Source organism: Temnothorax curvispinosus, unplaced genomic scaffold (assembly GCF_003070985.1).
Source record: "Temnothorax curvispinosus isolate PA1 unplaced genomic scaffold, ASM307098v1 QBEX01009552.1, whole genome shotgun sequence".
Classification (NCBI taxonomy): domain Eukaryota; kingdom Metazoa; phylum Arthropoda; class Insecta; order Hymenoptera; family Formicidae; genus Temnothorax; species Temnothorax curvispinosus.
This window is the reverse complement of record NW_020219332.1, coordinates 340,260-357,741: the sequence shown is the minus strand read 5'-3', so window position 1 is coordinate 357,741 and position 17,482 is coordinate 340,260. Positions and strand designations below refer to the sequence as shown.

The 17,482-nt window shown below is 43.1% G+C and overlaps 2 protein-coding genes across 2 annotated transcripts in view; one reads left to right on the top strand and one right to left on the bottom strand.

Moving 5' to 3' along the window:
• Positions 1 to 17,482, bottom strand: part of LOC112459148 (alpha-tocopherol transfer protein-like) — a 105,434-nt gene that overhangs the window by 72,223 nt on the left and 15,729 nt on the right. The window lies entirely within an intron of this gene.
• LOC112459149 (frequenin-1) overlaps positions 1,382 to 17,482 on the top strand; it is a 48,791-nt gene continuing 32,690 nt past the window's right edge. Inside the window, exons 1-2 of the mRNA XM_025023134.1 lie at positions 1,382 to 1,522; positions 4,342 to 5,153. Of these exons, the coding sequence (XP_024878902.1) occupies positions 5,090 to 5,153 (64 nt within the window). The 5' untranslated portion in view covers positions 1,382 to 1,522; positions 4,342 to 5,089. The remainder of the gene's footprint in view (positions 1,523 to 4,341; positions 5,154 to 17,482) is intronic.

Below are 17,482 nucleotides of genomic sequence, written 5' to 3'. Positions count from 1 at the left end.
CAGCCGGCGAATCCGCGTCGATTGAAATTCATCGCGTTGAATTCATCGTGCAGACTCGGAGAACGATCGACGCGAAAATCCGCTACCGACGCGATATAGGTACCGCGCGAGCATCGGTATCCTCTTCGTCTTCACGTGAGTTCCACTCAATCGAAAAATGTTGTTTCACCGGAGAAGCATCCCTTTTCCCACAAACTCTGCGAATTACGGTAACCGATGGTGTTCTTAAGTGATTGATCTCATCACGATAAAACACCACAGCGAAAAACTGTTGCCGTGTTTCAAAATTGTGCACGTATCACTTTTACGATCCGTATCCTTTCTTGCACGTATCTCTTTTATTTTGTCGGAATAAAACTATTAATGGACCGTAGCACGATCGTCTCATTAATCTTTTTCAATTCTTCAGAATATTCTATTTGATAGTGTTTACAGTGATTGATCTCGTATCATCGTACCATAACCATATCAAAAAAGTTTCTAAAGTTTCGCATTTCTTTATTTTATGCTCGTTGTTCACAGTGTAATATTATTTCAATTTTAAAATAAAGATATTAATGTATTCTAGTGTAGCATTTATATTTTTCCTTGCCTTTTTCAGTTTATCGGAAATAACAGTAAAAATTCCAAACGCTAAATGACGGACGACCAAAGTAATATTTATTACAGTTCGTGGATAAAGTTGGAAACAAAAACGAACACGACGCCGACAGTGGCGACGATCGTGCAATAAAAGATGATAAATAATAATAAAAACGCGAACTCCTCTCCGAATACGAATATTCGTCCGGGTTAATTTCATAATGGAACTTTACGGGGCGCGCCGGGGCCGAAGTTTCCCCCGAAAGCGCCAAGGGTGCTAACAATATTTGTAAGACTAGAGAGAATTATAGTCAACTGGAAGTGAAGAGGTAAGGGCATCTCGGCGCCGCGGGGAAGGAGACGAAGTGGTAGAAACGGATCTGCGAAAGAGACGGCGGCGCGTGGAGAGATGAAATCAAGGGAGACGGCGCACCACTCGTGCGTGCAGCCGAGACGGAAAAATTTCCAGCGGGGGAAGGAAAAAGAAAAGCGCGGGAGAAAGGAGGACAGGCGGGAGAATTAGTTGAGAAAATCGGGAAAAGAGAGACAAGGGTGAAAACGACGCAGAACGCAATCGACCGAGACGGCGAGAGCGTAGGCACGTACCGAGCGAGAGAGGGAGAGAATGCACGAGGAGGATCGAAGGTGGCGGAATCGGAGGAACCGCTGTGTGGAGGAGAGAACGGGAGGGTTGGATAGTCCGAGCATCCTCCTCGAGGTTCGAGTGGTGCGCTTGCGCCATCGTAACCTCCAATACACTTCCACGTAATGTCATCGCCGAGCCAGTCTGACGCCAGGCGCCGCGACGCTATGACGTCACTGATCCGCGCTTCGCCGACGAACATACCTCGCCTAGCGATTGAGAACTCATGAATGAAATCCTATTTACTATCAAGTATCCGGATAGAGTACTCGCGAGGGAACGCGCCTACGAGCACAGGTTGGCATGAACACCGCGCGAGCGGGACCGTGAGGGGGTTCCATGGTGAACGCCGGGGGGACCAACTGGATACGGTGCTGGTTCGCCAGCTTCCAAGCGCAGTATTATCTGTCCATATTAATCGTGTGTCAAGTTACGTGTGACAGAGCCAATCTCCGCGCGAGCCGATTGCTCCGCAATGTAATCGCGCGGCGAATCGATACGGTTCGAATAGTCGAAATACCGATTTACGTCGACAAGCTTATCGTTTGCGAATTATCGGAACGCGATATTCCGGCTATATCTTCATCGGCCTGACCAGTGGTTTAATCTCTCCCAGTGAAGGTCCTAAATAGCGATAGTCTGTTGAGAGCGATCACGTTTCGCAAATAACGCGCAAGATTCCCGCCCGCCAGCTGGTTTTCTCGCGCCGTCTTTATTCAGAGCCCCCCCCCCCCCCCCCCGATGATGTTCTCCACAACCTTATCGACGTTCTGTGCAAAAGTTATGCGAGTTGTTGGTGCACGCGACGATTATCGCGCGCTATCGGCTGTCACGATCGAAAGCTGCGAAGACACGACGCTTTAGTGCACCTCGGAGAGCAGATGTCTCGTCGATATCCGGTTTGTTTTATGAATGGGCTGCTGCGCCAGGAGAGGGCATCTCGATAATCAGGCTTCCGTGGCCTTTCAGCACGAACGTTCTCCAGAGGATTCGCAAGCTGGAGAACGAGAAATTGCTCCCGCGTATTTCCTCGTTTAGCCGCTTTCGCTTCCGCTTCACTTTTCATTTGCCCTCGAATCTTTTCTTCACTACCGATCAGCTCGATTATATTACAACGTAATATTATAACGCGTGCTCCAGGAAACGTACGTTCAGGTGTCATACGGCACCAGGTCAAGGGTGCAGCACGACCTCGACCAGAAGTTAATCATTCCACAAGGCTGTCTCTCTCCCTCTCGTCGCGGCCTTCGACGTCCCCGAATTTCGCAGGACCGCCCGTTGCAGTGGCACGTCTCTCATGCAGATCGACTTCCGCAATTTCGTTCGTGCGACGCGGCATGAACAACGCATGAATCAAAATCCCCCCCGGTATCGGGCGCGTTTAAACGAACTTCGCGGGAACGCGACGCGACGAGACACTACGCGCCATCGCGACCGCGACGTGACGCGAATTCGCACCAGCCTGACTGATCTGCATTCGGATTCACGCGGATTCTCCCCGAGAGTGAGATCTCGCTTGGCTGATCGCTCGCTTCCTCCTTTGTCATGCCGCATACGTCATTCAGAAACGAGTGAAATCTCCATGTTAAAGGGAAGAAAAGGGGTGTCCCCAACTTTGCTGTAACTTCATTCCATGACCCGCTCTCTCGCGCGGAGACTGCGCGCGTCCTGTTCGTCCATTGTTATTCCATCCCAAGTTTTTACAAAGTTCCGACGACGACGAACGGCTTCGTGCCGAATCAGCTCGCGGCACGTCGGACAGTATTTTCCATCTTCATTCAATCTCCACGAATCGGGGCTTTTTCCTCTCGGGGCCTTTAGCCGAGAGAATTTTCGTTGGCTTCAATCGCGACTCGATTAATCCGCCCGGACGGTGAGCGCTGAGAAGAGATTGGGGATAGATATAGAAAGCACGGAAAGGGTACAATTCATTATTCACTAGCGCTAATGACGTCGCGATAAATACGCTGATATAACCTGAATTCACGTTTCTTCTGTCATATCAATTCGCGCATCGCAAATTAGATTAATAATTACCTCAAGATTTTTTAACAGTAATTTATTGTTTCCCTTGATCATTCCTTACTGCATATTTTAAACGAAGATCTGCCAAACTTTAATTTAATATCTCGCTATTTTGCAAATATTCAAAAAGATTAAATTAAATTCTTTATAGTTAAAAATTCCTTATATCATATAACTTTATAATTTTTTCATACTTTTGTCCTTTTTTATTAATAGTTGAAAAACCTGCAATGACAATAAACGAATAAAAGAGAGAAAAGAGAAACATTGTAATAACAGTTAATCGCTCCCGAGTGACAAACGGCCTGATATATATTCTTTCATGGCATCCGGAAAACGATAGGATTAAAGGCGGTCGTAGCGGAACAAGGGAATCGTGACAGTGAGAGCTAAGGAAATACATTTAGTGGAAATTCCGTTTAATCTCGGGATAAGGTTGGAGATATCGTAACGCTGTTGGCCTTTAAAGCCCTTCATATAATGGCCCAGAAGGGATTGGCTAGTGCAAGTTACGAAAGTAGCCTGTATCGGTTGTCTGGTCTTACGACCTTTGAAACTTTAATACGCTCGATTTGAAGCGACACTGTATCTTTGCGCGTGACATTCATTTGCATTACACTCGAATATCTCATCATTAGTCTCGAAAGACAAAAATACGCTCATTGTGGGTATTTAACGAGTCCATTTATTTAGTTTTTAGAGACGAATTTCTCAACTACGTAACCACTTTGATGAACTTTGCAGTAACGTTTCCGAGCCTTCTCCGAGTTCGTCTTAATTTTCCGATACGATCTTTGCGAATTGAAGTTTATCGGCGAATTTTGAAACTTCAGCGAAGAGACCAAACGGTGCGATTAACGATTCCGCAAAACTTATCGCACCGGAAAATTGTCGGTTCTCCCTCTCGAAGCCCGCCTACAATTCGCTGTTCAAACGTGATTAAATTTCTAATATCTGGCTCTAATTTTCGCGGTGACGCTTCAAAACGAGCGCATCGAGTGTGAAAGAAAAATGGGAAGCTGCAATCCCGCGACTGATTCACGGGAGAGAGCTCGCGTTCTCATTAAAATTCCCCCTTGTCTTCTTCACAGAGAAAGCAATATCATCGAAAAGAAAATCTACGTGAGAGGCATATCAACGAATCGACCCCATTAGCAAGACGGACGCGAGTGATATCGAACATCCCGTGTTGTAATTAAATTGATTAAGCGCCCCCCTCGCCTGCCTGCACATCTCGAGCAAATTAAATCAAACTCTATCATTCGAGATTCGGCACCGCCGTGCCCTCGATCGCGACGCAAATTTATCAAGGAGCTCGTGGTTCTTCCCGCGAAGAAAGTTTTCGCCGTTCTGCAAAACACCATCCGCCTTCAGATTGAATTCAGCGAACTTGTCGAAGGCGGGAGGGGAATTGGAAGGAAGACTTCGGCTCAACGGGGGAGGAAGTTGCAGCAGGCGGGGAAACTTATCAAGTGGAATTCGATAGAGTACCTTCGCGGCTACGAAACAGGAGGAGTCGAGAAACTCGGCGGGGAACGGGGAATTCCAGGAAAGACAATTCGTGTGTCTCGCGCCTCGAGAAACTTCATCGTCCAGCAAATCCTTCCTGTCTTCGTGAACCAACGCGGAAACCAGCCGGTCGTACTCCGATCGTTCCCGGTGCATCCGTGAGAACGTAAGCTTCGTTCTGTCGACTGTAATTTAGCGAAATCGGGAGATGCAAGGCGGACGGTGAGAATCCGCAACAAAAGAGATCCAATTTAGAAGCGGAGTCTTGGACTCGGCGAAGAGAAGATTGGTGTAACTCGCGCGCGTTAGAACCCGCTCCAAACTACGAAGATGGGTAAGAAGAATAGCAAGCTCAAGCAGGATACCATCGATCGTCTTACCACCGACACGTACTGTAAGTAGCAATAACCTTCTTGGTCGTCGTACTCGCCATATACTATCTCCCTTATCGCATTGTTGTTGTGCAAGTGCGTGCGAAATCGCGTCACGGGCGGATTATATCGCACAACGGAGGCGCGTGTCCCCGATTATCGCGATCATAATAAATTTCCGGACGCGCGCGCGATATTTTCGTGTTCGCCGGTCGTAAACGCCAAGTTAAATCGTCTGGCGCGGTCGTGACGAACGGTTGTGCTCCTTCCAACGTTGCAACTCTTCAAAAAGTGGGTCTTCCGAGTCGCGGATTCTTCCGAGCGAGCTGGCGCGAGGATTGCAGGACCAAAAGATGAACGAGGGGGGAGGGAGGGCGAGCTTCTCCAGTTTTTCCGACTGACCTACCGCGTTATTTTGGCGATCCAGGTAACCGCGCAGCTTCCAACGTTGAACGACTCACTGTCCCCCTTTTCTCTCTCTCTCTTTCCCTCTCTCTCCTTATCGGTCTATCGCTTTCTCTCCGCATTCCCTCTGTCTGCACGTTAAACGCGCATCGATCGCATGGTCGTTCAATACGCGCCGCAACGACGACATACCCTCCTTCATTCGATAAAACGCGTTTAATCCATTCCACAAAGTTTGCCTGTCGGAAGCAACGGCACACCGCGCTTCCACGCCACGTGGCTTTGTTTCCGTTGAACGAGAGCTCGATTCGATAGCGAGCGCGACGTCTACAACCGTGGACTTCTATTTAATCTTTCAGTAAAAAGTTGCGCAATACGGTAACTACATTTACAACCAAGTCTAATATTTACACCATGCGGTTTTACACCAAGCTTGAATATATAGTCTATAGAACAATCGTGAGAACGGACAGTAACGGCGAAAACCGTTAAAAATCTCGGTAACAAAATGATGAACGCGGGTCCCCAACATTATATAATACGAGTATAATTCCCACGTGAAAATTGTCGCGTCGTTAACGGCTAAATATTCCCGGCCACGAACGCGCAAAAAATGTACACGGCGGGCGGAGTTCTCGGTGAATTATTCGGGTGAAAATGCAGTGAAGGGCAGGTGCGTTTTTGGTCTGGACATTTCCAAGTGATTACTCTGGCACCAATGATAGCGTGGACCCTTTCACGTGGACCCTTATTAGGATTTTCGCCCTCACCGCTGGCAGATCGACGCGACCTCGTGCGCAAAAGCAAATTCAATTAATAAACATCACGCACGGGAACGCGCGGATCGTTCAATAAACGTTTTTGCAAAGCGACAGACCTGACAATGAAATTTTAAGTCAACATTTTTCTATGTCAGTGCCCTTTCTAAAGCCTCTTGTGACATCGATCGTATCGTGATTAATGATAAGAGGACATCGTCCTTTATGTCCTATTGTTCAGTCATTTGCTCGCATCGTACAGAAAATAATTACTGTAATAGATGGGAATATATTAACGCCATAAAGTTTTACATTCATTTCTTAAAATTTATATTATTTTCTCGTTTCGTTTACGATACTTAAAATTTAATAAATACACATTTCCTACAGAAATCTGAAACGCGTACACGCTAAACGAAAACGACATTCCTGTTTCGCACTATTGTGACAGTTTCTAGTTAGACAAAACTGTATCGTGTTATTCAATTGTTTGCTTGTATCGTACACAGAAAATAATTACTATAATGATGCGAATATATCAGCTCCATAAACGACTATTCTTATTTCTTAAAATTGGCATTGTTTCTTCGTTTTCGTTTACGATATTTAATAGATGTGTACATTTCCTACAAAAATCTGAAACGCTAAACGAAAACGACATTCCTGTTTCGCGCCGACAGTTTCTAGTTAGACAATAACTGTGTCAGATATAGACAAAGTGTATGTACAGGATTTCTGATAATCCAGCTGTCATGACTTATTTGTGTCTTTATACTTTGATAACCGTCAATTTATTAACTCGACCGACCGGATGACCTAGTATAATAAAAAGTTGCGTGTACCGAGGAATATCGTCAAGTACACCCGTTGCAAGACCAACTTTATTAAACAAGTATAGCTTCTTGGGTTTGCGCCTGCATCAATAATGCGTGCCAACGTATTCTATCACCGAGCCGCACGCATTTAATGTTACACGCCATTGTCGACGTCATCGCGCTTTGATTTCGAGTAAAGTAAATCGTGCCAGACTGAAAGTGGCAACGCTTACGTGAACGTTTACCCCGTTTCCGAATAAGGTACTATCGACGTTGAAATGTTAACTTCGCTCGAACATGGTCGCACAAATATTTATCGACACGCGAGAAAAGTGAGCCAGGTTTCAATCAATTCACGCGCGTGTTTGTTTTGCAATTAATACAAACCCGATAAAGAGCCCTGAAATAACGTCACCACCTTGGTCGTCGGGCACTCCTTGTCGTCGTGATGCAAGAATACGAATTAATTAACCAAAGCGCGACTGTTTGTCGAAATTGATTGAAATAAGTTAAAAGCGTTTTCAGCCGTTTATGCCGCGCAATGTGTCGAGTCGCGTCGACAAAAAAAATATAATCTCATCCGACAATATTCTCCGGTTTCCCGCTTTTCTTTCAAGCACAAAGAGCGGTTCAACGTGCCGTAAAATTCGCACATCGCGCTCGTTTACCGTCCTGTTTCCGTTATACCCGTGTGTGGGAATAATCCAGGTGCAACTTTACGCAGACCGCCCCTAACGAACATCAAAGCCTTGCTTTGAATTACTTGCAGTTTCTCCAACGACATTCTATTCACTTGTTCGTAGTGTAAAAAAATAATTTCGACTACTCTTCAATTTGAAATAGTTTATTTTAATTGCCTGCAATCAAATAATTTTTAAACATTGATATTTATAGAATATATAATTCGAGATTTGTTAGACATTCACGAATTTTTATCCAATTTATAATTTTCACCCAAGTTATAAATTTAGAAAAATTTCCATTGTTTCGGAAATATTTATGAAATATCCGGTAATTAATACACACACATGAATACACGATACTTAATAATAATTTATTTGTCAAAATTTATTTGGTTTACCTATAAAGAATTATAAACCTAATAAATTTTGACAAATAAATTATTATTAAGTATCGTGTATTCATGTATGTGTATTAATTTTATCAACGCCTTTATAAATATATTATCTGAAATATCTCATAAAAATATAAAAATATTTTATAATTCTATTAGCTATATTATTACGTACCAGAATACGTAAAGTCAAGATAATAATACCATGTAATCCTTCTTGTCTCGATAAATTAAAATTAATTCTTACAATTACTTTCCTACCAATAATATTGTACAAAACGGCTGCTACTATAATGTCAACCTTTATAAGCCCTAAAATAAGATACAAGACACTGGAAAGGATCAGCCAAAAGGTCTAGGCTTGATAGATAGTTTCAATCTTCAGACGCCCGGTCCGAGCCGAGGTCCGAGCTCTTATCTATTAGAGCACTGTTGATACATTTAGAAGGGCCTTTGTCGAAGATAGGCACGCCTCGGTGATCAGCTGCGAGGTTGAAAATATCTTCCGCTCTCGCGTCTATTATTCCGCCTGGACGGACAAAACCTTTCAATGATTCGCTCCTTCGATAACTTCCGATTCGTGCACGACTCGTTGTCGGGAGGCGCAACTTCCGAGGGCATTCCAGAGTCCTTTGAGGAAATTCCCATCGCGGAAATTCGCCACGGATTTCGTTATTTATTGCGGTGACGCGTTTTATTGCCTTCCGGATTTTTATATTATTTACGCGAAAGAAGAGTCTCTCGCGAAACTTGCTAAACTAGACACGCTCTTGAACTTTAATTGCGATCGTCGAGAGTAGACTTTTAAAGGCACGAATTTAAACTGCGCTTCGCTTTTAGCGTGCTTAACGCGGCGGAAAATACCTGTCTTATCCGAAAACCAATTTCGGAGTCCGCAATTTCTGGACAAGTCGATCGATACGAGAAGGGATTTTCGTGAATATCCCCGTAAAAGTTTCCATGAACGCATGAGTAGCTTCACAGATAGATTGGAGTATGGAAAATGACGGCACTGACTTTATACGAAATTTCATCTGAAATTAGAGAACGACTCAACAATGGATCGTTATGAATCGATTACAAAAATTGGTACAGCGATATCGTCGATAGTTTCTCTAATTGGTACAGCGATATCGTCGATAGTTTCTCTAATTGAACGTTAAAAAACAGAATGTTGCCGAAACAATTGTGCGAAATTAAAACGCTGCTTCGAATTGCGAAACTGGGGGACATGTATAACACATTTAAATGGAAAATATCGATGGAGAAAACATGACATGTAAATTGCAAAACGGGCACGGAACACGAATGCGTGGGATTATAATATTCGTAAAACAAATCGTCACGAGCGGATGGCGCTAGCGGCGCGGTCGGATGTCATCTTGCTGTAACATTTAGTTTAAATTATGCGCTATCGATGCGACATCTCCGCGCCAGCAGCGCACGAACGTCAAGCCCGATGCCTGTCGCGATTTAACGTGATAGCACGAGAGTCCAATAACGGCGATAAATTACTGTCGCAAATTTGCCAGCTGGACGAACATACGAGAGAGAGAGAGAGAGAGAGAGAGAGGGAGAGAGGTTCTCATTACGGAAATAATAACTATGAAATTACAAGTTATTACGGATTACGAGCTCGTTAGAAGCCTGCAGTCACGAGGAATTTCACGCGCGAATGCACCTTTAGCCGGGCATCATCGTCCTTATAAATTCAGACCCGGTTGGTTTAGGGTTTAGGTTGATAATCCGATTCAACTTTCGATTCAACGTCGAGCGAGCGAGCGAGCGAACGACCGGGTTGCACCATGATTGGCGACTGCCTCGCCAATGCCGCAACTATGCTGCGAATAATTAATGATCAGTAAGTATTAATTACGGGAACGGAGAACATGGCATTTCGCGGAAATTGTAGATCCGGCCCCTTGTACATAGGAGGTATAGTAACAATGTTTGAAAGCAGCACACGCACGCGTGGAATCTTTGATAAAATTCAAATTAGCAGGCACCCTTGTGACATAAATGCGAAATACCTAATTGCGGCGTAATGCACCCTTGTTCGCGATTATTAGATTTAGCGCGATCGAATTTACTACAACTTTCTGCTCCCGTGTCACACACTCGCGCAAAAGAAAATTCCGCTAAGCGGATTGCTAAATATAACAAATTATTTCATAGATAAAATTAACCGACAAATTATAAATTGTATGTACATTGCGCGCAAGCAATTTTATCGTCAATTTACAAATATTCTTCCCTCGCCTTCGTGTAATCCTGTAATCCAATAAAATCGCGATGAGTAATGTTAAGCTCGTAACGGCGATCTGATCTTCGCTCTCCGATCCTGTATCACGCATTACGCTACGCGATATCATATATCAGCGACGGTATAAAGAAGTGGCGCATTAACTCTAGTTAACGCTAATGGCTATAAAGCTAATTATATTAATAATTAAATTTATATAGATTTTATCAAATCGAATTAATTTTAATTCACATTCGAAGCAATCTTAGCTATGTAAATAAGTTTTTATTTTCAAATAAATTTACCAAAAAAGGATAAGCCGGGTGGGATCGTAGAAACAATCCCACGATTGTCGACGAAAATCCCACCGTTTTCCCGATTAAGCTTCGACATAATCCCGAGCAATAAAAGCGACTTTATTAATGCCACATTTACGAAAAAAGACATTTGAGAGATAACTGTTAATTACCGCGCACAAACATAAAATGAAGCGTGCTACGCAGTATATTGTAATAAAATCGACGATACACACATTTCATAACTGCAATGCACATATAGCTTCCTGAAGCTTCATATACCAAGACAATAGAATTCATCGGTCAACCATGCAATCCTCCTAAAAGAGGGATTCTCACTCCATAGAACAGTCAATATACAAAACACCATAAAATCGCTGGCGCAGCATTATTTTCATTCTATTATTTATCGATGTCGCTTCGACATTAAATATACATAAAATATTTTTAAGAATAATCAAAAAGTTATATTTAAATGAGAGATCGTTTAAACATATTATAGTTTTGTTTCCGGTGATAATTTCAACACTACTTAACTGTCGCTTATATAAATATTCATTTCGCACATACCATTATCTCGTTATACCAGTAGGCTCGTATTTCAAGAAACAATTAAAAATTGATACTCATCCCTCTATTTAACAGTTATCCAAGCATTACCTATTTCATTTCCTATAATAAAACTATCCGATGGCAATTTCGTCCGTAGTTAACATTCGCCCATAAACGCCCGGATACAAACATTTCGCGTCATTACGACCATTGTCGCAAGCTTGAGCACCGTCCACACACCCGCTCAGGAAACTTCCATTTAATCTGCCCGTGAAAATCAATAGGCAGTCCGGCGAAACAATGTTTCGCGACTACGTTGCGTTACGAGCGATTACGAGTACCTCGTGCTCGAGTCTCGGCATTCGTTCTCGCAATCGCGTGATACACGCGCCATTATCACAAGCGGCTTATTAATTTATCTGATGCGAGATTACGTCCCTCACTTTTCCTGTCCCGGCTTTATCTCGAGTGTCCCTGATCTACGTTCCTCACGTAGTTTACTGGCGTAGTTTACTTACGCACGCTCGCGAGGTTCAACACGACCGGCAAAGTTCTTGCGCGCAATTTGTCTGCGTGTAAACTCGCAGACAAACTGCGCTCGGGTTCTTCGTGATACACGCCCGCAAACCGCGAGGATCTTGCCGATAAACTGCGAAAACTATCATTTATCTTCGGTTCCTCGCGAGATGTTACTCAATTTCTCTTTAGGATCTAGCTAGAGTGCCGCCACGATGGACGATCGGGTATTACGTTACGACAAAGTTTCGCCGTTTTTCCTAGGCAGCCTCCCGCAAGTTCTAACTGATCGACTCACATATACAGAGGTGTTTATGACCTTATTTAGGAATTTAAAACGAATACCGGGTAAATCCTCACTGATATTTACTTCATCCCCACCTATTTTACTCCACATCTAACGAGATACCTATAACAAATAAATTTCTGCGTTCAGCCGTAAGGGAAAAGAACTTCGCTTTTATCGCCATAGCTCCGACATATCTCTCTGCTTATGACTTCCTTATATACATACTCCCTGAGTAGTATTGGATACTTAAATTCGCTTTTATGTCGCGTCACATTACAAAGTCAACGAAAATAATAAATTCGCAGACACTTTTACGGCAGATGTTCGGCTCCGTTCATTTTTCCCGCATCAGCTTTATGTCCGAGCGAAGTCCTTACCCGTCGGACGCGAGAGAAGTAATACTCGGCGAGTTTCGTGCCGACTTCAATCCCCCGGCTTAAATCCCCGCCGTCGAGCGATGGCGAGCGCATCGACCATGAATCATCCAGAAAATTCTCGGAGTCACGTTTCATCCTTCGGGAATCGCGGAAAAGAGAGCTTCGCGTCCGGCAATTTTCCAGGAAGTTCGCGATACTCGCGAAATCGACCGCGGTTTATTTCGGGTCATAGGTATTGAATGTTATTTTCGCTAGTGACCCAGCGCGCTTTTCCTACGAAAGAAACCAGGACGGAAAAATCGAACAAGCGTATCGCGTACAAGTTGACGATACGAAGCTTGGCTCGCGTTGACGAAACGCCTCCGCGACGCGTCGGCGTCGGCGTCGCGCGTTAAAACCGCTGCGATTCGTCGCCGGTGTCCTTTTTTCTTCCCGTCGCGAGAACGGCAGAACGAATACGTTTGTCGGGGTGACCCCCGCCATCCCCCCGCGTCTTTTACCCTCGTCTCCTTCCCTCAGCCCCCTCCGGGATGGAAACGACGATACGTGAAGTTTGCAAACGCTTCCTTTTCCGTCTTTTGCAAACGCGACGTCGACGTCGTCGTCGGTTATTATTCATTTTTACCCGCCGACTATCCCCTCGCCTCGGCACGTCGTCTGTCACGGTGAACGATCGATGCACGTGATGCTTTTTCACTCGCCGCGCACGTCGCCGTCGCCTATGCGCTTGCCAGGGGGTATTATACACGCGTGCAAACTAGACGTCGACGATTATCGGCCGGCCGCATATGTAATCGCTCTGCCTGTCGAGCTTCGCGTTTTGCCGCGAGTTTGTACTCTGTACGCCCGTCAACTTTCCGTTCCGCAATATGAGGTGATTTCTAAATATCTATAAGCTGCGGCCCCGCCTGGATAAAATTAACTTGAAATTTCGCTTTAGCAACATTAATACAGTTGCAGAGCCGCGTTGATATTTACATTGTATTAAAATATTTACATCCACCCACGTATCTAAATAAAGCAAATTTGAAAGTTCTATTTAGTTGATACAAGCAGCTAAATCGAGAGTTCGGAAGCTGTCGGAATGTACGTTCGAGCCATTTCAGTGTACGACGAGTTCGCCAAATCCGACATGGTCCGTTACGTCCTCTATTTGAATGAGAGAAATACCTGAAGTAATTAAATGACTAAATTGATTAAATTGCAATAGTTTACGTAAGAGATTATAAACTAAAAGTGATGTTTAACAAAGCATCGTTGTCAGACGTTCCAAAAGTTGTGCGAATGATATTATATTCCTCCTTATACACCTCCAAAATGAAAATATAACGAGTACCGGTCATAAACGTAAAGTATGCTTTATGAAATTGTGTTATACGTGTACAGCTCCGCTGTTCTCTTTCAGAGGAAAATGCTCGCCTCCCTATCACGAAGTGCTCTTATCCTAAATTTTTCAGCCACGTGCGCGAGCGTGCACGGGGTTAATTTAATTTCTCAAAGACATAACAGCCGGGCGGAAAGTGCAAACTCTTGCATGCGCGTCCTTTACACGTCGGTTATATCCCCGCAGGACGAGTCTTTCGGGGTTACACCTCGTCTACTCTAGGCAGCTGACGAGGAGACACGAAATCCCACCGATCAGTTAAGGCAACGATTATTCGAGGATGCACGTAGCGCCAACGAGAGGGCGGGGAACGCCGACGGCAATTATCCCGACGGGAAAATCGAATATCCGTGCGAATAACTGCGAGCGGCAACGAACGAAACACGCTCTCGCGCCGAACGAATCACTTATCGATGCGTGATCCCGCTTAAATGAGCGCTAATTGACTATCGAACAGTCGTTTCCTTCGCGCCTCGCCGCGCTCTTCGAACCGGCGAACACGCGGAGGCGCGGGACGCAACGCCGAGAGTTTCGGCCAACTTCTCGCGCGGCAACGGTATATTTCTCCGATGTTAATTTCCAGCCCCTGTAATCTCGTTACAGTCCCGAAACGCTTGGAACTAGAATCTAGGACGGCGCGATAGATACGCGCCCGGCTGCTGGGCGGAGGAACCGGATGTACCCCGAGAATCCGCCCTTTGTTCAAACGAGGTTGAATTTATGGGACCGGTTGCCGTAATCCCGCGGGCCCTTGCGCGCACGGTCGTGTACCGAGTGCGCTGATATCGTTCTATTAATGATTCATACATTCAACAGCTCGGCTAGATTAAGCCGTTCAAAGTCTCGGCGTAGCGAAAAAAATAAACGAACGAAAATGAAACGCAGTAGCATAAGAGAGGCATGATTGCTCTTTTCGCATATCGAAACTATGCGAATACAGATATTTCCTTTGTATAGACGCGCGGCTATATAGATTACGCGAAACCGTATACGAATATTCGTACGTACATTACTGCACGCGCGCATTTCCATCTCCGATACCTACCGCATGAACGGCAAAGCTATTTCGATGCGCGCGGCTCCGCTCTCTCGCAAAGACCGTTCTATGTACGCTGGAGTACATAAAAGAGATTTACGGTATGCTATATGTGCTTAAGAGACTTTTATTAAACCGAACAAAAATATCATTGTATCTCTGGTAAGTTATAGCGAACGAGTGAAGCTGCATCGGAGAGAGGTAATTGGATTTGAATGGAACTGTCTCGTTTTTGCGCGCGTCCGTGCGCCGCGATACGACGATAAAAATAAAATTATTGCCGGTGTCATTACTACAGCGATAAATCTGCATTTCAATGATACTGAAACAGCGAGATTATCTTATCGGAACCTCAGATTGAGAACACATTGACATTTTTTTTTGTTCGGGTTTTAACATCAGGTTTTAGCATCGACATCGGATGCCGCTATAGGGTAACTTTTTATCCAGAAAGCTGTTTCATGATGAATATTGAGAGATCTGATCCAATAAAGTACATATAACTTTTTCCGATCTGTGGCAAAATAAATGGTACTTGTAACTCAAAGAAAAATATCTGATGGAAATTATACCGTTGTGACTCACGCCGGAAAAAAACAAAACGATTAAGATTTAAAACAGATTGTAAAAATTTTTAACATGGCCTATTTTATTTATACAGCGTAGTTTTGCATATGAGACGTACACAGCAGCGAGATCGCATCTATCTTCATTCATATCTTCGTACGATGTAATACGAACGTAAGAATACACTTATTAGCTTCTCGAAGGAATCCGAAGAATTCCAAGCGCTTTAACGAGCTTAATGAGATCAAAGCGCTCGATTCCTCACGAAGAGAAAAAGTTGGCCTCAGTGCCGTTCGATAGAGGAAATTCGATTACTGAACGTGAATGAGTGGAACGAGTGTATTTCAGGCGAGACGGAGAGAAGAGTCGAGAGCCCAAAGACATCTTCGGGCGTTCGATTTTAATCAAACGATGGCAAAAGCGGTTTCCTTTTATAAGACGTTAGCGTGTTCTTTATATAGAATTATGTTCAATAATGTTAATTAAATATCTATCGAATGTATATACCAAAAAATCTCAGCTATCTACTGTATATATTCTACAAGTCCGGAAGAGTAATCACTTTACCCATTATCAAACCGCTATATTAAATCGTTTCGCGATGTAAAAAAGGTACAATGGTATCGCGTATTTTTTGCATTCGACTCGGCAGTTATTTCTTTTTCGAACCTTCCACGCCATTTAAAAACCATTAAAAAACGATCGCTCGTTTACACGCGATAAAATTTAGAAATAACAGAAAAAGAGCAGAACTCTGTTAAAATATAGTCTTTTAGAATTCGTATAGCTGCTGATCTTCGAGCGATCTTACCTTCGCATGGAAGAAATAAATTAGACAGACGAAACAAAATAAATTGTTTCGCGATTAGTGCCGATATCTGTTTGGACGAACGTGAAAGTGATTTTTATTAGCCATAAAATCTAAAATGTCAGGTATTGGCGGACCCGCATGTTCCGTATCGTAATGTTCCGTGGACGAAATGCCGATCACGTTCGATTTTGCGAGCCCCGGTTTCGCAAGGAACATAAAAGTACGATGCACTCGACTGGAATACGAACTGCAAGTCACGGACGATTTAAGGTGGTCGTCGGCGTCGTGGTCTTTTGTCTTTTAGGAAACGCAGAAATGTAAATGTGCGTAACCGCGGTTATATTTTATCCTGGAATTCTTCCATTTACAACCATTTATTTAATATTTAATATCACGCGGCTCTGCCACGACGGACGACATGAAAAATATGATCGATTTTTATTAATGTGTTAATAAAAATGGATAACCCAGTTGTCACCTGAGGGAATTTGTTCTTCATCCCTTTATCGCGAATATTCCCGTGAGTATTTCAAAGAGTAACAATATATCGTTGTTTGGATAAAAATTTTTCAATTTTGCCAATTTTTAAAAGAAACAGACGATTCTGCTTAAAATCTGATGATCTATATGCATGGCGAGAAATTTAGAATCAAATATTTATAAAATATGCGCTATATAAACAAAAATTATAAATTATTTCGGTAATGCAAAATATTACTAGAAACTGTTACTGAAGTTTTTCTTCAATTTTACAAAGTAAGGTCCAAAAGTTTCCGGCTCAAAGGTATTAAAAAAGTGATAAAATAAAACAACTATTTTTATTTTTCAACAAATATAATCACTCTTTATTTCAATGTATTTTTTTAGAACGAGGAATTAATTTTTCTGAACTTTTGAACACTGCGGAATCACTTCTTCATCACCCGCCCTAGCCCCGATTATTTTTTTCATTTTCAAAATTAAAATTTAATTTGCGTGGAAAAAACACCGATGATGAAAAAGTGATTTCCGCAGTATTAAACTATTTCAAGGATAAAAATTTAGAATATATTTTTAGTAATAAATAAAAAAATTAATTTATCGTTCTAAAAAACGTATAGGTACCTATTGAATAAAGATATCGAAAAAAAATTGTTTTATATTTTTTATATCCTTGAATCGGAAACTTTTGGATCTTATTACATATATATATATATATATATATATATATATATATATATATATATATA